This window comes from Dendrobates tinctorius, unplaced genomic scaffold (genome assembly GCF_039654945.1).
Source record: "Dendrobates tinctorius isolate UK_male_01 unplaced genomic scaffold, ASM3965494v1 ptg000028l, whole genome shotgun sequence".
Lineage (NCBI taxonomy): Eukaryota > Metazoa > Chordata > Amphibia > Anura > Dendrobatidae > Dendrobates > Dendrobates tinctorius.
Genome location: NW_027361696.1, coordinates 7,241,276 through 7,265,840, shown reverse-complemented (window position 1 = coordinate 7,265,840; position 24,565 = coordinate 7,241,276). Strand labels below are relative to the sequence as shown.

General features: G+C 44.5%; 1 protein-coding gene across 1 annotated transcript in view; it reads right to left on the bottom strand.

Annotated features, from left to right (window-relative positions):
* ADAMTS8 (ADAM metallopeptidase with thrombospondin type 1 motif 8) overlaps positions 1-24,565 on the bottom strand; it is a 126,348-nt gene that overhangs the window by 46,295 nt on the left and 55,488 nt on the right. The window contains exons 2-4 of the mRNA XM_073570055.1: positions 14,669-14,908; positions 10,844-10,976; positions 10,553-10,720 (exon numbers count right to left, since the gene is read on the bottom strand). Of these exons, the coding sequence (XP_073426156.1) occupies positions 10,553-10,720; positions 10,844-10,976; positions 14,669-14,908 (541 nt within the window). The remainder of the gene's footprint in view (positions 1-10,552; positions 10,721-10,843; positions 10,977-14,668; positions 14,909-24,565) is intronic.

The window sequence follows — 24,565 nt, the reverse complement described above, 5'->3', positions numbered from 1 at the left end:
TGTGTCTCACTGACATATATATATATATATACAGTGGGGAAAAAAAGTATTTAGTCAGTCAGCAATAGTGCAAGTTCCACCACTTAAAAAGATGAGAGGCGTCTGTAATTTACATCATAGGTAGACCTCAACTATGGGAGACAAACTGAGAAAAAAAAATCCAGAAAATCACATTGTCTGTTTTTTTTTCATTTTATTTGCATATTATGGTGGAAAATAAGTATTTGGTCAGAAACAAGCAATCAAGATTTCTGGCTCTCACAGACCTGTAACTTCTTCTTTAAGAGTCTCCTCTTTCCTCCACTCATTACCTGTAGTAATGGCACCTGTTTAAACTTGTTATCAGTATAAAAAGACACCTGTGCACACCCTCAAACAGTCTGACTCCAAACTCCACTATGGTGAAGACCAAAGAGCTGTCAAAGGACACCAGAAACAAAATTGTAGCCCTGCACCAGGCTGGGAAGACTGAATCTGCAATAGCCAACCAGCTTGGAGTGAAGAAATCAACTGTGGGAGCAATAATTAGAAAATGGAAGACATACAAGACCACTGATAATCTCCCTCGATCTGGTGCTCCACGCAAAATCCCACCCCGTGGGGTCAGAATGATCACAAGAACGGTGAGCAAAAATCCCAGAACCACGCGGGGAGACCTAGTGAATGAACTGCAGAGAGCTGGGACCAATGTAACAAGGCCTACCATAAGTAACACACTACGCCACCATGGACTCAGATCCTGCAGTGCCAGACGTGTCCCACTGCTTAAGCCTGTACATGTCCGGGCCCGTCTGAAGTTTGCTAGAGAGCATTTGGATGATCTAGAGGAGTTTTGGGAGAATGTCCTATGGTCTGATGAAACCAAACTGGAACTGTTTGGTAGAAACACAACTTGTCGTGTTTGGAGGAAAAAGAATACTGAGTTGCATCCATCAAACACCATACCTACTGTAAAGCATGGTGGTGGAAACATCATGCTTTGGGGCTGTTTCTCTGCAAAGGGGCCAGGACGACTGATCCGGGTACATGAAAGAATGAATGGGGCCATGTATCGTGAGATTTTGAGTGCAAACCTCCTTCCATCAGCAAGGGCATTGAAGATGAAACGTGGCTGGGTCTTTCAACATGACAATGATCCAAAGCACACCGCCAGGGCAATGAAGGAGTGGCTTCGTAAGAAGCATTTCAAGGTCCTGGAGTGGCCTAGCCAGTCTCCAGATCTCAACCCTATAGAAAACCTTTGGAGGGAGTTGAAAGTCCGTGTTGCCAAGCGAAAAGCCAAAAACATCACTGCTCTAGAGGAGATCTGCATGGAGGAATGGGCCAACATACCAACAACAGTGTGTGGCAACCTTGTGAAGACTTACAGAAAACGTTTGACCTCTGTCATTGCCAACAAAGGATATATCACAAAGTATTGAGATGAAATTTTGTTTCTGACCAAATACTTATTTTCCACCATAATATGCAAATAAAATGGAAAAAAAACAGACAATGTGATTTTCTGGATTTTTTTTTCTCAGTTTGTCTCCCATAGTTGAGGTCTACCTATGATGTAAATTACAGACGCCTCTCATCTTTTTAAGTGGTGGAACTTGCACTATTGTTGACTGACTAAATACTTTTTTGCCCCACTGTATATATATATATATATATATATATATATATATATACATTGCTCAAAAAAATAAAGGGAACACTTAAGCAACAGAATATAACTCCAAGTAAATCAAACTTCTGTGAAATCAAAGTGTTCACTTAGGAAGCAACACTGACTGACAATCAACTTCACATGCTGTCATGCAAATGGAATAGACAACAGATGGAAATTATTGGCAATTATCAAGACACACTCAATAAAGTAGTGGTTTTGCAGGTGGGGACCACAGACCACATCTCAGTATCAATGCTTTCTGGCTGAAGTTTTGGTCACTTTTGAATGTTGGTTGTGCTTTCACAATCGTGGTAGCATGAGAGGGACTCTACAACCCACACAAGTGGCTCAGGTAGTGCAGCTCATCCAGGATGGCACATCAATGCGAGCTGTGGAAAGAAGGTTTGCTGTGTTTGTCAGCGTAGTGTTGAGAGGCTGGAGGCACTACCAGGAGACAGGCCAGTACACCAGGAGACGTGGACAACCCAGTAGCAGGACCGCTACCTCAACCTTTGTGCAAGGAGGATCAGGAGGAGCACTGCTAGAGCCCTGCAAAATGACCTCCAGATGGCCACAAATGTGCACGTGTCTGCACAAATGGTTATAAACCGACTCCATGAGGATGGTCTGAGTGCCCAACGTCCACAGATGGGGGTTGTGCTCATAGCCCAACACAGTGCAGGACACTTGGCATTTGCCACAGAACACCAGGATTGGCAAATTCGCCACTGGCACCCTGTGCTTCACAGATGAAAGCAGGTTCACACTGAGCATGTGACAGACGTGACAAAGTCTGGAGATGCCGTAGAGAGCGATTTGCTGCCTGCAACATCCTTCAGCATGACCGGTTTCACAGTGGGTCAGTAATGGTGACCTCACTAAAGTCTCTAATGATCTGCTAACAGCTAAATCAAATGGTCATTACTCCATGCTAATTCTCTTGGATCTCTCTGCAGCATTCGACACTGTGGATCATCAGCTCCTCCTCACTATGCTCCATTCCATTGGCCTCAAGGACACCGTTCTCTCCTGGTTCTCCTCCTATCTCTCCGACCGCTCCTTTACTGTTTCTTTTGCCGGTTCCTCCTCCTCTCACCTTCCCCTTACTGTTGGGGTTCCTCAAGGATCGGTTCTAGGCCCCCTCCTCTTCTCCTTGTACACTGCCCCTATTGGTCAAACAATCAGTAGATTTGGTTTCCAGTACCATCTCTATGCTGATGACACCCAATTATACGCTTCTTCTCCTGACATCACGCCAGCCTTTCTAGAAAACACTGGCGATTGTCTAAACGCTGTGTCTAATATCATGTCCTCACTATATCTGAAACTGAACCTGTCAAAGACTGAACTCCTGGTGTTTCCTCCCGCTACTAATGTACCTATACCCGACATTACTATTTCTGTGTGTGGTTCCACTATTACTCCCCAGCAACATGCCCGCTGTCTTGGGGTCATACTTGATTCCGAGCTTTCCTTTGCCCCCCACATTCGATCACTGGCTCGCTCTTGTCATCTGCACCTCAAAAACATTTCTAGAATTCGACCTTTTCTTACTTTTGACTCTGCAAAAACTCTTACTGTTTCTCTTATTCATTCTCGTCTCGACTATTGTAACTCTCTTCTAATCGGTCTCCCTCTTACCAAACTCTCCCCTCTCCAATCTGTCTTGAATGCTGCAGCCAGGATCATATTCCTCACCAATCGTTACACCGATGCCTCTACCTTGTGCCAGTCATTACACTGGCTACCCATCCACTCCAGAATTCAGTATAAACTTATTACCCTCACCCACAAAGCCCTCCATGGCTCAGCACCACCCTACATCTCCTCCCTTGTTTCAGTATACCACCCTACCCGCGCCCTCCGTTCTGCTGATGACCTGAGGTTAGTATCCTCAATAGTCAGAACCTCCCACTCCCGTCTCCAAGACTTTACACGTGCCGCGCCAATTCTTTGGAATGCACTTCCCAGGTCAATACGATTAGTCCCCAATCCCCACAATTTTAAGCGTGTCCTGAAAACGCATTTATTCAGACTGGCCTATCGCCTCAACACATTAACCTAACCTATCCCTGTGTGGCAGAGCCAAAAGTTTTACCATAACCAGGTTCCCAGCATCATGTTCCCACATGCTTTATGCATCCATTAGCCCTCTGTGTCTGTACTGTTACACACTTAACATTATGGCTGGTCCATACAATCAGAGCAACGGTTACCACCCACCTTTCGTGTCTACCTCTTTCCTCATAGACTGTAAGCTTGCGAGCAGGGCCCTCACTCCTCTTGTTATTTGTTATAATCTACTGTATGTGATTATTGTTATGCTGTAATGTCTATTGTCTGTACAAATCCCCTCTGAAATGTAAAGTGCTGCGGAATATGTCGGCGCTATAAAAATAAAATGTATTATTATTATTATTATTAATGGTGTGGGGTGGCATTTCTCTGGAGGGCCGCACAGTCCTCCATGTGCTCGCCAGAGGTAGCCTGACTGCCATTAGGTACCGAGATGAGATCCTCAGACCCCTTGTGAGACCATATGCTGGTGCGGTTGGCCCTGGGTTACTACTAATGCAGGACAATGCCAGACCTCATGTGGCTGGAGTGTGTCAGCAGTTCCTGCAAGATGAAGGCATTGAAGCTATGGACTGGCCCACCTGTTCCCCAGACCTGAATCCGATTGTGCACATCTGGGACATCATGTCTCGTTCCATCCTCCAACGTCATGTTGCACCACAGACTGTCCAGGGGTTGGTGGATGCTTTAGTCCAGGTCTGGAAGGAGATCCCTCTGGAGCCCATCAGGAGCATGCCCAGGTGTTGTAGGGAGGTCATACAGGCACGTGGAGGCCACACACTACTGAACATCATTTCCTTGTCTTGAGGCAATTCCACTGAACTTGGATTAGCCTGTAATTTGATTTTCCACTTTGATTTTGAATATCTTTCCAAATCCAGACCTCCATGGGATCTTTATTTTGATTTACATTGATCATTTTTACGCTTTCTTGTTCTCAACGCTTGCCACTATATGTAATGAATAAAGATTTGCAGCTGCGATATTTCATTCAGTGATATCTACGATGTGGTATCTTAGTGTTACCTTTATTTTATGAGCAGTATATATATATATATATATTTACACACACTATGTGTATACATGTATTCTATCTATTCTATTTTAACCTGTCAGTGTGATTTTACAGTATAGCGCACTGAATTGCCAGCTTTTCTAAAGGACACCGATGCGTATTTCTCTCAAGTCACACGCATGGGCCGTGTGTAATCCGTGTGTAATCTTGCTTTGGCGAGTCTCGGCCAAAATACAGTGGAAATCGCAGCATGCTGCAATTTCTCTTGCACGTATAATACGGGTGAGAAAGAACGGATGATGGGAGCTGAACCATAAATTAACATTGGTCCGAGTGCTATGCGATTTTTTTTCTCACATAGCACTCGTCCGTATTTCTCTCTAGTGTGACTCCGGCCTTACGCAGGTCTGCCACCTGTGTCTTTGAATGCATAGTTGAGATGGGATTTCATAAAATCCCCTCCACTATGCTGTAACATTTGCACACTGTACGCAGCATCCAATCCGCAGCAAATACTGAACGTGGAAACATACCCTAACAGAATCAAGATCCACGTGATATGTGAGTGCCAGGAGCTCTTCATCTATATGGAATTTACTAGCTGAAGAGCCCGGCGTTGCCCGGGCATAGTAACTAACTACGGTTGGTTATAACAAATTATAATGATTATATCTATATATAAAGCTGAGTGTAGAGCCCCGCCCACTCCGCATAGCCACATTCACTATAATATCCCACAACATCCCGTCAGCCAGAGCCACCGGACAACTACCACTAACATGCCACATCATCCCGTCAGCCAGAACCACCGGACTACTACCCCTAATATCCCACATCGTCCCATCAGCCAGAGCCACCGGGCTACTACCCCTAATATCCCACATCATCCTGTCAGCCAGAGCCACTGGACTATTACCCCTAATATCCCACATCATACTGTCAGAGCCACCAGACTACTACCCCTAATATCCCACATAATCCCGTCAGCCAGAGCCACTGGACTATTACCCCTAATATCCCACATCATACCGTCAGAGCCACCGGACTACTACCCCTAATATCCCACATAATCCCGTCAGCCAGAGCCACCGGACAACTACCACTAATATCCCACATCATCCCGTCACAGCCGCTGGACTACTACCATTAATATCCCACTTCATCCCGTCAGAGCCACCAAATTACTACCCCTAATATCCCACATCATTCCATCAGAGCCACCGGACTACCACCCCTAATATCCCACATCATCCTGTCAGCCAGAGCCACCGGACTACTACCCCTAATATCCCACATCATCTCGTCAGCCAGAGCCACCAGACTACTACCCCTAATATCCCACATCATCCCGTCAGCCAGAGCCACCGGACTACTACCCCTAATATTCCACATCATCTCGTCAGCCTGGGGTCAGAACCAGAGTGCTGAGTGGAACTGTCTTAACTTCCATACCGGGGATCCCTTTAAGTGAGGCCTGGTGTCAGAACCAGAACACTGAGTGGATTTGCCATGACTTCCATACCAATGATCCCTTTAATAGAAGCCTCGGGTGACAATCAGAGCGCTGAGGGATTTACCCTAACTTCCATACCGGAGATCCCATTAAGAGAGGCCTGGGGTCAGTACCAAAGCGCAGTTTGGATTTGCCCTCACTTCCATATAAGGGATCCTTTTATGAGGGGCCTGGGGTCAGAATCAGAGCGCAGAGTGGATTTGCCCTCACTTCTATATCGGGGATCCCTTTATGAGGGGCCTGGGATCAGAACCAGAGCACTGAGTGGATTTGCACTGACTTGCATACCAATGATCCCTTTAATTGAATCCTGGGGTCAGAATCAGAGCGCTGAAGGATTTGCCCTACCTTCCATACCAGAGATACCTTTAAGAGAGGCATGGGGGTCAGTACCAAAGCACAGTGGATTTTCCCTCACTTCTGTACCGGGGATCCTTTTAAGAGGGGCCTGGGGTTAGAACCGGAGGGCTTAGTGGAATTGCCCTGACTTCCATACCAATGATCCCTTTAAGAGGGAGCATGTGCCTCTGGGATTGAGGATGTGTGATGAGTATATTGGCATGGGAGGGGGTGATTAATTTCTGTCATGTGCTCTCTGCTCCTTTCTGGGGGACAGACAATGGCTGGGAGCTTATGTTCCCGGGGATGCTAGATTTATCTCACCCGGTCAGTGTCTGCAGAGGTGTTGTCGTGGAGTGGGAAAACTGTTGCTCATAGCAACCAATCACAGCTCAGCTTCTTTTAAACAGCTCTGTTGAAATGAAAGATGCTTAGTGATTGGTTGCAAGGAAAACTGTAGCTCATAGCAACCAATCACAGCTCAACTTCTTTTAAACAGCTCTGGTGAAATGAAAGATGCTTCGTGATTGATTGGTGATACACACACACACATATATTCAATTTTATATATAGATTTCCACATGCACCACAAGGAGTAGCTTGCCGATCGCTATTTGGATTTTCTAATATGACTGTTCTAAACAAGCACAAGTGTTCGGTGCACTATATTTGGTGTTGCCAAACAGTTCAGTGCACCTTCCCACCTTCTTATGTTCCATCTATCTCCTCCCTTATCTTCTCTATGAAGCCAAAGCTGTCAATCAAAGAAGAGGGGGTGGAGATAGAGGGAAAGCAAGCGGGGGGGGGGGGGGGGGGGGGAGTGCAGATATAGGAGTGACCCTGCTGCGATGCTCCGAGTGCCAGGGCTTGGTTTGAACTCTCATTCTTGGCTAATAGAGGGCCTTTAAAAAGGTGCCAATATTTTGGAAAACTTCCAGGAACACTGTTTTAGTATGAGAGAGAGTTGGAGTTTATCATATTTTTGACCTACTTCGAAAACTACACCACAAGGTTTGACTCCAAACTCATAGGGTTGCAGGGTTAGAGCAGCCTCCATGTCTACTCCACCTTCTCAGGCCTCATTCACACATCCTTGTTGAAACACGTCCATGAAATAAGGGGACCAGTGTCATCAGTGTTTTGGATGAGATCAAAAACAGACACTTGGTGTGCAAATATACAGCCATGTGAACAGGCCCATAAACTAGAATGGGAAGGTGTGCGATCCTTGATAAATATGGGTAGAACGCATACAAGAAAAATGCATGCAATAAGGCCTTGTTCACACATTCAGTATTTGGTAAGTATTTTACATCAGTATTTGTAAACCAAACCCAGGAGTGGAACAATCAGCGGAAAAGTATAACAGAGACACATCACCACTCCTGGTAACAAACACTGATGTAAAATCCTGACCAAATACTGAACATGTGTACATGGCATTAAACCTAAATCTGGATACATAATAGGTATATATAGAGTTGAAATCAGTCCTCAAGATGAAAGCAGCACACCAAAAGAAATCCAGTCAAAGTGCTATTTATTAGCCCATCTGGCTAGTTGCCCATACGGCGACGTTTCAGTCCTGGGAGTTGTGGACCTTTCTCAAGTCCACAACTCCTAGGACCGAAACATCGCTGTATGGGCAAGTAGCCAGAAGGGCTAATAAATAGCACTTTGACTGGATTTCTTTTGGTGTGCTGCTTTCATCTTGAGGACTATTTTTGAGGTTTGGTATATGCCTGGAAGGCTTGCACCCGCATTGTCTGTTTATTTTTTGTGCTGCTTTTTCCTTTTTTCACTTAGAGTTAAAATCAGAAATTTTCATCCACTATATAAAAAGACACATCTGTATGTTTCTCTCAATATCTGATATGAAATCAGAATAAACCTTTCCTGTTTTAGGTCAATTAGGATTACCATAATTATGAATATTTACCAAATGCCAGAATAATGAGAGAGAGAATGTTTAAAGGGGATCTGTCACCCCATTTTTGGACTATCAGCTGTGGCCACTGCCATCAGGGGCTTATCTACAGCATTCTGTAATGCTGTAGATAAGCCCCCGATGTAATCTGAAAGATAAGAAAAAAGAGTTAGATTATACTCACTCTGGCATTCGGTCCGGTCCAATGGGTGTCGCCATCCGATCTGGCACCTCCCAGCTTCATACGATGATGTCCTCCTCCTTGCTGCTCCCTCGGCTCCTGCGCAGGCATACTTTCTTTGCCCTATTGAGGGCAGAGCAGAGTACTGCAGTGTGCAGACGCCGGAGCTCTCTGACCTTTCCCGGCGCCGGCGCACTGTAGTAATTTACTCTGCCCTCAACAGGGCAGAGAAAGTACGCCTGCGCAGGAACCGAGGGAGAAGCAAGAAAGAGGACGTCATCTCTAGAAGATAGGAGGTGCTGGACCGGACCGCGACACCCACCGCATCCGTACCCGCCCCCCGGTGAAAATAATCTAACATGTTTTTCTTCTCTTTCAGGTTTCAGCGGGGGCTTATCTACAGCATTACAGAATGCTGTAGATAAGCCCCTGATGGCTGTGGCCGCAGCTGACAGGCCGAAAATTAGGTGACAGATTCCCTTTAAGGCATTTTTATTACTTACTGCAAAGTCAAAAGTTTACAAACACTAAGATTACTATGCCTTTAAACAATTCTGGACTGCCCACCTGATGATGTCATGTGTTTGGAAGCTTCTGATTTTTTTTGGCAACACCTGAGTTTATTAGAGACACACTTGTGGATGTATTTTAATGCACACCTGAAACACACTGCTTCTTTGTCTAGCATCATGGGAAAGTCTAAAGAAAACAGCCAAGATATTAGGAAGAGAATTGTAGACCTGAACAAGTCTGACTCATCCTTGGGTACAATGTCAAGATACCTGAAGGTGCCTCGTTCATCTGAACAAACAATTATACGCAAGTACAAATGAGATGGGAATGTCCAGCCATCATACCACTCAGGAAGGAGACGGGTTCTGTGTCCTAGAGATTAACATGCTTTGGTCCGACATGTGCATATCAACCCATAGACAAAAGCAAAACACCTTATGAAGATGATGGTGGAAGCCATTACTCATTTTACTCAAAAAAAAAAACATATAGCCAGAACAAAGACCTTAATTTTTGGAGACATGTCAAGTGGACTGAGGAAACTAAAATTTAACTTTTTAGGTATAATGACCATTGTTACACATGGAGGAAAAAGGGAGAAGCTTGGAAGCCTAAGAACACCATCCCAACTGTGAAACACGGTGGAGGCAGCATGATGTTGTGGGATTGTTTTGCTGCAGGAGGGACTTATGCACTTCGCAAAATAGATGGCATCATGAGAAAAGAAGATCAGGTGGCAACACTGAAGCAACATCTCAAGAAATCAACCAGGAAGATAAAACTTGGGGCGGAAATGGGTCTTCCAAATGGACAATGACCCAAAGCATACTGCCAAAATGGTAAAAAAGTGGCTTAAGGATAACAATTATTAAAAATTTATGGGCAAAACTGAAAAGGCCGGTGCGAGCAAGGCGACCTACCAACCGGGATCAGTTACACCAATGTTGTCAGGAGGATTGGGCTCAAATTCCGACCAACTATTGTGAGAAGCTTGTGGAAGGAGATCCCAAACGTCTGACCCAATTCATTCAGTGTAAGGGAAATGGCACCAAATACTAATGAAATGGATGGAAACTTTTGACTTTGCAGTAAGTAATAAAAATGCCTTAAAACATTCTCTCTTTCTCATTATTCTGGCATTTGGCAAATATTAATAATTATGGTAATCCTAATTGACCTAAAAGGAGAATGGTTTATTCTGATTTTATGTCAGATATTGAGAAACACATGTTTTTATATGGTGTATGTAAACTTTTGGTTTCAACTGTAGGTAGTGGGATTTATAAATGGCAGCCATAACTTGTGATATTAACAGTAGAGCAGAGATTTCTTACCGTAACCACTGTCAAAGAAGTCTGTAAGGTGCATGGCGCTGCAAGGGGACCATGGCATGGACTTATTCAGCTGCAGGAGCAGCGGAGCCATCAGGTGGTGCTGATCCAGGTCCCCAAACACCTTCCAACAGTTATTAGAGTTGTCATGGGGGATACTGAGGACGTGAGCTGAGGAAAGACAAGATGCAATATCAGTCATGAATAAATCAGATCCGTACAAAACAATCATGTATTTGTCTATGACGTAATGTCCGTCTCTGATAGACTCTGCCTTGTGTGCATTGCTTGTACCGAGTTCATGAGCCAGGGTGTAGGCGGCCTGCAGTCCATCGTCTTCAATCACAGAGCAGCTCTTACTTGGCTCGCACACTGTCCCAATATCGGCCACCCCCAATGTATCGCAGCTGTTGTGTCCACAAAAGTCCTGCCACACAATAAGAGAAGAGTCAGGGCAGCCACCAGAGATCCTTCCGGAGATGTGACTGGGGGTCATTATGTAACATCCGCTGCCTCAGGTCTTGTCTCCAGAAGGGATGAAGAATACAAGGTATAAACCATGCAGCCATCACCTGATAGGAAATTACTTACCCAAACAACGGGCAATGGTGGCAGCAAGTGGATGTCCTACTGCCAGACCTGTCCTAATTAGTGTTGAGCATTCCGATACTGCAAATATCGGGTATCGACCGATATTCGCTGTATCGGAATTCCGATACCGAGTACCGATATTTTTACAATATCGGATACCAGAATCGGAAGTTCCCATAATGCAATGAGCCAGTGTTGTGGCTGTGATTGGCTGCTGAAATGATGTCACCATGATGCGCGGTCTGTGCGCATCATGATGCGCCGTCTGTGTGGGTCTGCCGGGGGTCTGTGCGGCCTGCCGGGGGTCTGTGCGGGCTGCCGGGGGTCTGTGCGGGCCTGCCGGGGGTCTGTGCGGGCTGCCAGGGGTCTGTACAGGCCTGCCTGGGATCTGTGCGGGCCTGCCGGGGGTCTGTACGTGCCTGGTGGGGGTCTGTACGGGTCTGCCGGGGGTCTGTGCGGGCTGCCGGGGTCTGTGCGGGCTGCCGGGGGTCTGTGCAGGCCTGCCAGGGGTTGTGTGTGTGTGCAGGCATCGTCCGATGGGACTACAAGTCCCATCGGACTATGCCTGCTACAATGACAGTGATTGACACATTAGTCAATGATGGGACAGTAGTAGTCCCATCATCCGGCTAATGTGTTGAATGTAAAAAACAAAAAACAAAAACATACATACTACATACATACATACTACATATATACTACATTCATACAACATACATACATACTACATACATACTACATATATACTACATTCATACAACATACTACATACATACTACATATATACTACATTCATACAACATACATACATACATACTACATACAATATATTCATACATTCATACAATACATACATATAGACATACAGTACATATAACATAGAGTACATACTCACCACCACTTGTCACTTTGATCCCCGAAGCCAGTGTCATCTTTAAAAAATATTAAAATAGCAAACAACCGATATACTTCCTGATCCGCAGAAATCCACTAGTGTCCCACGACGATCTTCTGCAGTGCATCACTGAGAGGTTACTATAGTTCACTGGTCTCACTTTATGGCAAAAGTTGCGTGAGAACTTTCTCACACAGCAATGCCAAAAGTGAGACTAGGGACTATTTTTTTACAGTGGCGGAGGAATACAGTGTGGAAGGATACCTACCTCCCGTCATTGTATTCCTGGGGCCCCTAGAGAGCGTTGGCATCAGCTGATGCTGCTGTTCTCCACGGGAGATCGTCGTGGGACACTCGTGGATTTCTGTGGATCAGGGAGTATATCGGTTGTTTGCTATTTTAATATTTTTTAAAGATGACACTGGCTTCGGGGATCAAAGTGACAAGTGATGGTGAGTATGTACTCTATGTTATATGTACTGTATGTCTATATGTATGTATTGTATGAATATATGAATGTATTGTATGTAGTATGTATGTTGTATGTCTGTAGCATGTTTTATGTATGTTGTATGTATGTAGTATGTACTTTGTATGTATGTTGTATGAATGTAGTATATATGTAGTATGTATGTTGCATGAATGTAGTATATATGTAGTATGCATGTAGCATGTAGTATGTATGTATGTTGTATGAATGTAGTATATATGTAGTATGTATGTAGTAGAAGACTGAGAGAAGACTGAGAAGACTGAGAGGAGACTTAATAGCTGTCTACAAATATCTAAAGGCCTGTCACATTGTAAAAGGATCAACTTTATTCTCATTTGCACAAGGAAAGACTAGAAGCAATGAGATGAAACTGAATGGGAGGAGACACAGATTAGATATTAGAAAAAACTTTTTGACAGTTAGAGTGATCAATGAATGGAACAAGCTGCCATGAGAAGTGGTGAGTTCTCCTTCAATGGATGTCTTCAAACAGAGGCTGGACAGACATCTGACTGGGATGATTTAGCGAATCCTGCTTTGAGCAGGGGGTTGGACCAGATGGCCCAGGAGGTCCCTTCCAACTCTACGATTCTATGATTCTATGTATGTTGTATGAATGTAGTATATATGAAGTATGTATGTAGTATGTATGTATGTTGTTTGAATGTAGTATAAATGTAGTATGTATGTAATATGTATGCATGTTGTATGAATGTAGTATATATGAAGTATGTATGTAGTATGTATGTATGTTGTATGAATGTAGTATATATGTAGTATGTATGTAATATGTATGTTTTTTTTTTTTACATTCAACACTTTAGCCGGATGATGGGACTACTACTGTCCCATCATTGGCTAATGTGTCAATCACTGTCATTGCAGCAGGCATAGCCCTATGGGACTTGTAGTCCCATTGGATGATGCCTGCACACACACACAACCCCCGGCAGGCCCGAACAGACCCCCGGCAGGCCCGTACAGACCCCCAGCAGGCCCGTACAGACCCCCGGCAGGCCTGCACAGACCCCCGGCAGGCCGCACAGACCCCTGGTAGGCCCGCACAGACCCCCGGCAGGCCCGTACAGACCCCCAGCAGCCCGTACAGACCCCCGGCAGCCCGCACAGACCCCCTGCAGGACCGCACAGACCCCCGGCAGGCCCGTACAGACCCCCAGCAGCCCGCACAGACCCCCTGCAGGACCGCACAGACCCCCGGCAGGCCCGCACAGACCCCCGGCAGGCCCGCACAGACCCCCGGCAGCCCGCACAGACCCCCGGCAGGCCCGCACAGACCCCCGGCAGGCCCGCACAGACCTCCGAGAGGCCCGTACAGAACCCGCCCGCACAGTGTCCGCCCACGCACCGCCCACACTCTTCCCCCCTCCCGAACTGGATGTGCAAGTAAAGAAAGGGTTTTTTTTAATTCCGATATTTCTGTCCCATTGACTTAAATGGGATTTCCGGTATCGGAATCGGCGATACCCGATACTTTTTGGGTATCGGTCCGATCCAATCCGATCCGATATTTCTCAATATCGGAAAGTATCGCTCAACACTAGTCCTAACACATGTGTTATATGCAGACCACATTTTGCTGCACCTGCAGCTCCATGTCCTAACACTTGTGTAAGCTAGAGGCGGCATCCTGCCCCACCTGCAGCTCCTTGTCCTAACACTTGTATTGGGTGGAAGACACATCCTGCCCCACCTGCAGCTCCTTGTCCTAACACTTGTGTTGGGTGGAAGACACATCCTGCCCCACCTGCAGCTCCTTGTCCTAACACTTGCATAGGGTGGAGGCCGCATGGTGTGCTGACCTTATTGTGAACCTCCATGTCTATGGACTGTGCCCTCTCTCTGTCATTGTAGCTTCGCGTGTGTCTGTATTCTCCTTCGTTACATTCATGTTGCTAAATGTTACAGTGACCACCCCATTTACTCAGTGTTGGCCAGTGTGTGTATCCTTGGAGGGCATGGACCACAGTTGATCCATTTCTCCCGTGACGTGCTGCACTTGTGGCTGGACAGAGATTGTGAGCAGACAAGCCAAGAATAGCGATCAGAGATATTTACAGGCTGAGGAGTCATACTCTAGAAGCGCAGACTTTAGGAAGTGTCATTTCAAGGGGTCACAGACCTTTCGGGTGAGAAGGATTGCAGTGTCATAGTGCTCCGGATGACGATCACTGGCCACGTTGTAACTCTGCTGCCATTTGCAAAAGTTGCGGAGGATGAGGCCACCATTGTCTGAGACCTCCGGACCAGAGTCTTCATCTTCGACTATCAGCACCTTCACCACTACCAGGTTGACAGAGTTCTTAAGGCTCGGGTGTTTGTAGATCCGAGCAGCAACAGACATCAGTGTGAGCAGGTGAAGCTGAAACATGAGTAACACAAAGTCATCACCATAGCTGCAGGTTTTATCCATCCTTTTCTCTATTTAGCCTGCAGTAATCTAGGCTCACAATTACAGTTCTGAGCTCCTAGCAGCCCCTTCCCCTTTAGTGTCTGCATTCCCCAAAATGCAATGCTGCAAGCAGGGGCGTAACTACCGAGGTTTCAGGGGTCGCAGCTGCAACGGGGCCTGGAGCGCTTAGGGGCCCTCCCAGTCCAGCAAAGACTGGGCGGACCCCTAAGCACTCTGAGCTACAAAATGAGCCGCCGGCCCTTTAAATCTTCTGCACAGACCCTGGTGCGCGCTCGCTCTCTCGCACTGTGAGCTGTGACGTCTTATATAGACAGGTGTGTGTCTTTCCAAATCAAGTCCTATCAGTGTAATTAAACACAGCTGGACTCCAATGAAGGAATAGAACCATCTCAAGGAGGATCACAAGGAAATGGGCAGAATGTGAATTCAATATGAGTGTCTGAGCAAAGGGTCTGAATACTCATGACCATGTGATATTTCAGTTTTTGTTTTTTAATAAATTTGCAAAAATTTCTACATTTCTGTTTTTTTTCAGTCAAGATGAGGTGCAGCGTGTACATTAATGAGAAAAAATGAACTTTTATGAATTTACCAAATGGTTGCAATGAAACAAAGAGTGAAAAATTTAAAGGGGTCTGAATACTTTCCGTACCCACTGTATACACCGCACAGTACCACTTCTCATGTCCTGGCTATATACACTGCACACAGTACCACTTCTCCTGTCCTGTTGTCGGAGAGGCGTCTTTGGGAGGGTTAATATTGGTTTATTATTTTCAGTAATACTATGGGAAAATAACCATGTAAATGGATTATGTCAAGTAATCCATTATCCTAAGTACTTTGTAGTCGCTGGGATCCGACTGCTGGGGGGGACCCCCATGATCCCAAGAACCTGCGCTCTAAAGAAATAGTCGATCATGCGCACTACAGCGGCATTCACACATGGCTCTTCAAATAACGCCTTTAAGAGGAGTGTGCACAACGCAGTATAGCAAAATCCACTGATCGGGTATAGGGGGAGTGTTATAGTATGTGGGCTGGTGGGGTTTGTGTGGCAGGGCTGCTTTTTTGTCCCAGTCTGGCCCTGGACAGCTCTGCAGGGAGGCTGCCATACTTTGTACTGGTTTTACTCGCTGCATATTGTAGGGTAGCTGAAGAATTCAGGTAGCAGTGTCATCACCCTGTGTTGTTCTGCAGCCCACACTTGATTGGTGGTGGACGTCTGGTGGGTAGCCGGGTGTTTGGATGCTGAGTGTGGGTTTCCTCGGGGGGGGCCACAGCCATGCGAGAACAAGGGCAGAAAATGGTTTAAACCCATCTCGTCTGAGTCTCTTTCCTGCGCTCCTAAGACCGCTTTCCATTTTCTCATTGCTCCTATACTCCATTGGAGGTTTTCGGCTGGAGCTGCGGTGGAGACCTGACATCCTTGTCTGCCCCTGAATTGCTTCCTAAGCGCTCCTTTATGACCGCTTATCACTGACTCTTTTACAATTTTATGGCCCAAATGTGAGCTGTGGTAAAACATTGCCAGAAGCTAAGTGGGACCAAGCTTTCTTCTCGCTAGCCTCTGACATTTTAAGACGGCTTGACTTCCCATAATAAACTTTTTCTAATTTTTTTATTCTTCTGGAGTGCTGTCAGTTTTCTTCTTTTGACCTGCTACACTTACTAGCCTGGATGAGCACCCATTCTCTGCATGTGTTCTGGCTCAACTAATTTGGACTCATAGATCGATCTTGTTGCAGCTTCAAGACTCCCCTCCCATGCAGTTTTTCTAATAGTCTTATCACACCTGTCTGCCACAATTCCTTGAGGCGGGATGGGAACCAAAGATGACATGTTCTAGTATTGAACTCCCATTTCCCAGCTCTGGAAATGCACAATTTATGGTTAGAGAATTGGCAGTACTACTTGTCAGGATGTGACTGTCACGGTGTGACTCGACCCCAACGGGTGTTCAGTCAAAACACGGCGCAACTCACACACAATGAGATGGAAAAGGCGAAAGGAAGGCCATAGCGATAGGGAATGAGGGATGGTCACCACTTGAGCTCAGCCTGAGCCTGTCCCTGTACTCCCCTAACACCCTATGCAGGTCCTTCCCCCTGCTGCTGTCAGGAACCTAATCCCTAGTGTCACCTGTCTCTGCCCTGGCTACTGCACTGGCCGGCAAGGAGCACTAGCCTTTGCCACTGCAGATAATACATTCAGGGGAAAGTGACAAACACCAAAAGGGACTAGGAGAAAAAACACCACACTTAGGTTATATGCACCACTACAAAGCTCCACACCGCAGATTTTAACAGCAACTGGACCCTTAACACCAAAATGTGGCAGACACCAGGGAGCTGCTTCTGCTAGGCTGGTCTTCAGAAACGACCTGTATAACCAACAGTCAGCTGATGCATCAGGTGACTCTATAAAGGATGGTGGGAGTGGTCACCACCTACATCAGCTGATTCAGCAGCACTGCAGTAACACCAGGTTGCCAGCGGGGAAATAATGACATTAATCCCCGCTGTCCTGAAAGGAAACAAGTTTCAACCGAGTGGAACTAGAGCTGCCACAAATCCAAAAATGGATTGTGACAGTACCCCCCTTTCAATAAGGGGCCTCTTGACCCTCAATACCGGACCTCACCAGAAAACAACATACGGTGAGGATGCCTTGATCCACCAGAGTTCACCTTGGCAGTCACCTGACCCTCAGGTTTATGGCAAACGCAGCCTGATGGAGATGACAACAACGTAGGCTCCGGAGGAGCCACAAATCTCCAGAGTGCCTACCTGGGGAATGAGTTGTGTACAAGCATAACTGGGAGTAACTCCAACTGGAAGGTCCCTGGGCTGAGAATGGCTGACACATGATACGGCCCGATCATCCCAGAACTCCAGGTGCCAGTAGCACACTTCCACCTGATGTTTTTGGTGGAAACACACACGTACTCATTCACACACAGGTCCGGACCTGAACCTTTATTCCCACGCACACTTTTGCCTCAAGATGGTGAACTCTTAGAAGAACCGACAACAGAGGCGTCCCCCTGTCTCACCACACTCACACCCCCACTATGTACAGAGGGAACAACCACCCTCCCCTGACCCCTACTCCTAAGAAGACTCCGACACAGGGTTAGCTTGTAGTGAGGGTAGAGTCTTGCCCCTACTCCATGGCAGCACCTCTGCTGCCCCCACCAGAGAAGATGGAGTAGTTTGTAGAAAGACGGCAGAGATCATAGCTCCTGGGCAGCAGTCCTTACACGACTGACCCCAGCTGACTACTTCCCTGGACCATCAATCTATGACCGGGTTGTGTTTTTCCAACCAAGGGAGTCCTAAGACCATGGGAGTTGGCATACCCTCCAAGACGTAGCACGACAGGGACTCTGTGTGACGAGACCCTATACGCAGGAGTATATCTTCTGCAACTTGGGTCAGCCTCCCCTGGCTGAGTGGGACAGAGTCAATGGCCTGAACGCTTAAGGGTCTTGCTAGCATTCTACTGATCAGGCCATAAGTCTGGAAAAAGTGAGCATCCACCAGACTAACTTCTGCTCCACTGTCCACAAGCACCGGAAATGTCTCAGTCACCCCTCCTACCTCCACTTCAGCAGGGATGGTGCACTGAGATGAGAAGATGGAGGAAATATACACTTATATGCACCACTGCAAAGCTCCACACTAACATGGCAGGCAGCAGAGAGCTGCTTCTGCTAGGCTGGTCTCCAGAAAGGACCTGTATAACCAACAGTCAGGTGACTCTATAAAGGATAGTGGGAGTGGTCACCACCTACATCAGCTGACCTAGCAGCATTGCAGTATCATCAGGTTGCCAGCAGAGAAAAATGACATTAACCCCCGCTGGCCTGAAAGGAAAAAGGTTTAAACTGAGTGGAACCAAAGCTGCCACAAATCCCAAAATGGATCGTGACAGTGACTTTCCCCACCAGGTGATTGCAGTGTTTAGTGGGGCACAATTCCATTTATAAGGGGGTCGTCCCTGTCAGGCTGGGTTTACAGGCGCATATTGCCATAGGCACACGAGGGTGTGAGTTCGGATCGGGATACCCTCGGCGAGGCTGGAGGTTGTGGTCTGTATACAGACTGTGAACATCACTCTTGTGAACCCTGCCTACAACTAATTCTGTAATGGTACATGTATTACTAATGCATTGATGTTTGTGCGTGTCGCCATTTCTAATTCACCTATATATTTTGGTATGTGGGGACCCCATTTGAAAGTTCGCACAGGGCCCATAACTTTGTAGTTACGCCACTGGCTGCAAGGATGCACTGGATTCAGTGGAGATGAAGCAGGTAAATATCCCCAAATAGAAGAGGATGGCACCCCACATAAAAAGAACAGGACTACTACTAACCAGGAGTGGGAGAGTCTGACATCAATCACAAATACAGCAGGACTGGGTGTTGGCTCATAATCATGCAGCTGTTCTCCTTTGCACTAAATAAACATGGTCAAGTTCTTTCAGGATCATATTCCTTCAGGCATGCTTTCAGATCATTGTGATTGTCAACACGAATAGCCAGGAGATCACGCAGATCCACCGCTGCCACCAATTTGTCAGGGAACAACATTCCGCCGCCTCCATTTGTCAGGACAATTGCGCAATTTGCAATTCGCTGACGAGTGATTGACCAGCCCGCAGCTGTTTTCGCTACTGGTCCAATTATTGGGGGATTCAGTGAGCATATAGTGTGTGTGTGTGTGGGTATACAGTGGGTAGGGAAAGTATTGAGACCCCCTTTTTCACTCTTTGTTTCACTGCAGCCATTTGGTAAGTTCAGAAAAGATCATTTTTCTCATTAATGTACACTCTGCACCCCATCTTGACTGAAAAAAAATAGAAATGTAGAAATTTTTGCAAATATATTAAAAAAGAAACACTGAAATATCACATGGTCATAAGTAACCCTTTGGTTTTGGGTCGTGCATTCTGTCCGATAAGCATACATTTAACTTCACCTGTGCCTGCTTATTATGGCGGCATTGTTTTTTATATGGCATATTGTCATTGCTTCTGCTTACCACCACTCTCCTGTCAGTATGGGTTACTAGCATTATCGATACTATTGCTGACGGTTGAGTGTATGTGTCAGATGCACGTTCACTCCCTTCTTTCCTCCCCCCTCTTGGTCTCTGTCCTGTTGGCCCACTTAGGGCATATTTCACAATTGAAACGCTAAAAGAATTCATCTTGTGTGTTTGAGTTTGTGCACATTATCTGACAGGCCCCTGGAACATTTACGCAATGGTTGCCTATTATGGCTTTATTTTGATATATACTGTATGAGATACTGCCTGCCAGTTTACCCTGAACCACCAATTACCAGTATACTAGTGTTATGGTCATATAGGGGTATATTTCAGGTGCACGATTCATTTTCTCCTTGTGCATGTCCTGTCATTTTTGTAAATTGTATGATCCTTCTATGAAAAATGTTGATATTTATATGACTAATAAAATTCATATACTGTTTTATATCATATTGAATCCTATACTCCGTTTTTTCTCCCGGTTTCAACTGTATACATGGAGTGGAATATTTATTGATATGGCGGTTTATTTTCTATCTACACCGCCTTTTCTCTCTAAGAAAGCGTTGGGCAATTTTTCATTTTTTTTCTTTCCTTATCATAAGTATTCAGACTCTTTGCTTAGACACTCATATTTAAGTCACATGCTGTCCATTTCCTTGTGATCCTCCTTGAGATGGTTCTACTCCTTCATTGGAGTCCAGATGGGTTTAATTAAACTGATAGGACTTGATTTGGAAAGGCACACACCTGTCTATATAAGACCTCACAGCTCACAGTGCACGTCACACCAAAAGAGAATCATGAGGTCAAAGGAACTGGCCAAGGAGCTCAGAGACAGAATTGTGGCAAAGCACAGATCTGGCCAAGGTTGCAAAAGAATTTCTGCAGTACTCAAGGTTCCTAAGAGCACAGTGGCCTCCATAATCCCTAAATGGAAGAAGTTTGGGACCACCAGAAGTCTTCCTAGACCTGGCCGTCCAGCCAAACTGAGCAATCGTGGGAGAAGAGCCTTGGTGAGAGAGGTAAAGAAGAACCCCAAGATCACCGTAGCTGAACTCCACAGGTGCAGTAGGGAGATGGGAGAAAGTTCTACAAAGTCAACTATCATTGCAGCCCTCCACCAGTTGGGCCTTTTTGGCAGAGTGGCCCAACTGACGCCTCTCCTCAGTGCAAGACATATGAAATGAAAAGGGGGAGACAGGGCGCTTCCAATGCGTAGGTCTGTATGGAAAGTAGATGAGTGCACAGCAAGTGTTAGGCTCACCTGATAGGGTTGTGAGAGTCACAACACCTATAATCGCATAAAACAGCTGCAGCAGTCTGCACGAGGTCCAAGGACTTGGTACAAAGAGAAGGCTGGTAGTGCAATAAGAGACTGCGCTGCTGTGGTAGAATTCAAGGTATCTTTATTGCCAACGCGTTTCCTGAGCCAGTCCCAGCTCACTTCATCAGGGCATGTTACAGAAGATCATTTCAGGGGTATATATACACACAAAACAAAAAAGAAAAAAAAAAAAAAAGGGGGAGGAGCCAAGAATAGTGGGGTGACACGTCAGCATGGATACATATACATGAATCATACAGAACAATAAAACTTTATTACAACCATATTAAAAATGATGTTTAAAATGCCATAAAAAGAGTGTTGGTATAAAAAATGTAATTAAAAAATAAAAAGACATGGGGGGGGGATCATGAGGTAAAAGATTAAAAAATGGCTCTTGAGTCCTGGGGTGGATTAGAACTTGCCGCAGAGGATATAACTCATGGTATTAGTCCACTATGCTACATGTGAAACTGGAAAGTAAGGAGAAAATGGTTAAAATCATGTGTAAATAGCTAAAACTAGTTTCAAATATCTTTTTTCTAGGTGGAGAAAAGAGAAGAACAACAAGAAGAAACTCTCTGGAATAGGTGATTATAAAAATGGTTAAAAATTAAGTGTTAAGACTTAATAAAAATAAAAAAAATAAAAAAATAAAAAAAAAAAAATAAATGTAAAAAAAATGTTTTGAAAAAAAAAAAAAAAAAAATTCATGGGTGAAAAAAAAAAATGCATAAAAATTTTTTTTCTTTAAAAACGAAGATGATGATATAAAGGAATTAAAACACAGGGTCAAAATAAAATCAATAAAAAACATCATTGATGATATTAAGACCATTGGGCTCAATAGATTTGAGTTTGTAGATCCAAAAAACTTCCTTTCTGCATAGTGATTGAAACCTATTGGGGATGTGGTCTGGTATGTGATCAATGGGATAAATGGTGGCTTTACTGAAATCTCTGGAATGTGTGGTGTCAAAGTGTCGTGAAAGTCCATGTTTTTGGAAGCCTATATTGATATTGTGACGGTGTGAATTCATGCGACAACGTAGTGCTTGTGTTGTGCGACCTACATACAATCTGGGACAAGGACAGGAAATGACATATATAACATGGGAGGAATGACAAGTGAGGTGGAATTTGAGGGGAAATTTTTCAAGTGTAATGGGGTGGACAAACACAGACGTGCAGTGTGAAATGGTATGACAGCAAACACAATTAGGACGGTGACACTTATAAATCCCTGGAGATGAAATGGTATGGGTAGTAGGCTTCTGGGGTAGAAGTCTACTTGGAGCCAGAGTATTCTTTAATGACCTGGCCTTTCGGAAGGTGATAGCAGGTTTGTCTTTTGTTTACTCTTAAAATGTACATAACTATTAGAATCCACCTCTTTAAAAAACGCTTTAGACATCACATTTTTCATCAGGGATTCCAAGATTTGCAGTAAAGCGTTTTTTAAAGAGGTGGATTCTAATAGTTATGTACATTTTAAGAGTGGACACTACAAAAAATGGCTTTTTAATATTTCTCACAATCAGTTCCAAAGGATAAGAAAGAACTGCACTAATGATGAGGATTTTAACACACAATCCGAGGTCCTGAGGGAAAGGTTTCTTGCTCAGAGGTATCCCAAAAAACTCATTAGTTCTACATGTGATAATGTTTTTCAAAATTTTAACCAGAATATTCTCCTCAGCAAATCTCTGACTAAACAAAAGAAAGATGATGCTGAACGCTTTAGAACAAATTTTATTACAACATTCAGTTCACAACAGAACAGGATAAGAGATGTTCTAAATAATATATGGCCCATCATTAAGAAGGACCCGATACTTAATGGGGTCCTTCCAGACAAACCTGCTATCACCTTCCGAAAGGCCAGATCATTAAAGAATACTCTGGCTCCAAGTAGACTTCTACCCCAGAAGCCTACTACCCATACCATTTCATCACCAGGGATTTATAAGTGTCACCGTCCTAATTGTGTTTGCTGTCATACCATTTCACACTGCACGTCTGTGTTTGTCCACCCCATTACACTTGAAAAATTTCCCCTCAAATTCCACCTCACTTGTCATTCCTCTCATGTTATATATGTCATTTCCTGTCCTTGTCCCAGATTGTATGTAGGTCGCACTACACAAGCACTACATTGTCGCATGAATTCACACCGTCACAATATCAAAATAGGCTTCCAAAAACATGGACTTTCACAACACTTTGACACCACACATTCCAGAGATTTCAGTAAAGCCACCATTTATCCCATTGATCACATACCAGACCACATCCCCAATAGGTTTCAATCACTATGCAGAAAGGAAGTTTTTTGGATCTACAAACTCAAATCTATTGAGCCCAATGGTCTTAATATCATTAATGATGTTTTTTATTGATTTTATTTTGACCCTGTGTTTTAATTCCTTTATATCATAATCTTCATTTTTAAAGAAAAACATTTTTTATGCATTTTTTTTTTCACCCATGAATTTTTTTTTTTTTTTTTCAAAAATTTTTTTTTACATTTATTTTTTTAATTTTTTTAATTTTTTTTATTTTTATTAAGTCTTAACACTTAATTTTTAACCATTTTTATAATCACCTATTCCAGAGAGTTTCTTCTTGTTGTTCTTCTCTTTTCTCCACCTAGAAAAAAAGATATTTGAGACTAGTTTTAGCTATTTACACATGATTTTAACCATTTTCTCCTTACCTTCCAGTTTCACATGTAGCATAGTGGACTAATACCATGAGTTATATCCTCTGAGGCAAGTTCTAATCCACCCCAGGACTCAAGAGCCATTTTTTAATCTTTTACCTCATGATCCCCCCGTGTCTTTTTATTTTTTAATTACATTTTTTATACCAACACTCTTTTTATGGCATTTTAAACATCATTTTTAATATGGTTGTAATAAAGTTTTATTGTTCTGCATGATTCATGTATATGTATCCATGCTGACGTGTCACCCCACTATTCTTGGCTCCTCCCACTTTTTTGTTTTTTTGTTTTGTGTGTATATATACCCCTGAAATGATCTTCTGTAACATGCCCTGATGAAGTGAGCTGGGACTGGCTCAGGAAACGCGTTGGCAATAAAGATACCTTGAATTCTACCACAGCAACGCAGTCTCTTATTGCACTACCAGCCTTCTCTCAGTGCAAGACATATGAAAGCCCGCATAGAGATTGCTTAAAAAAAAACCACATGAAGGAT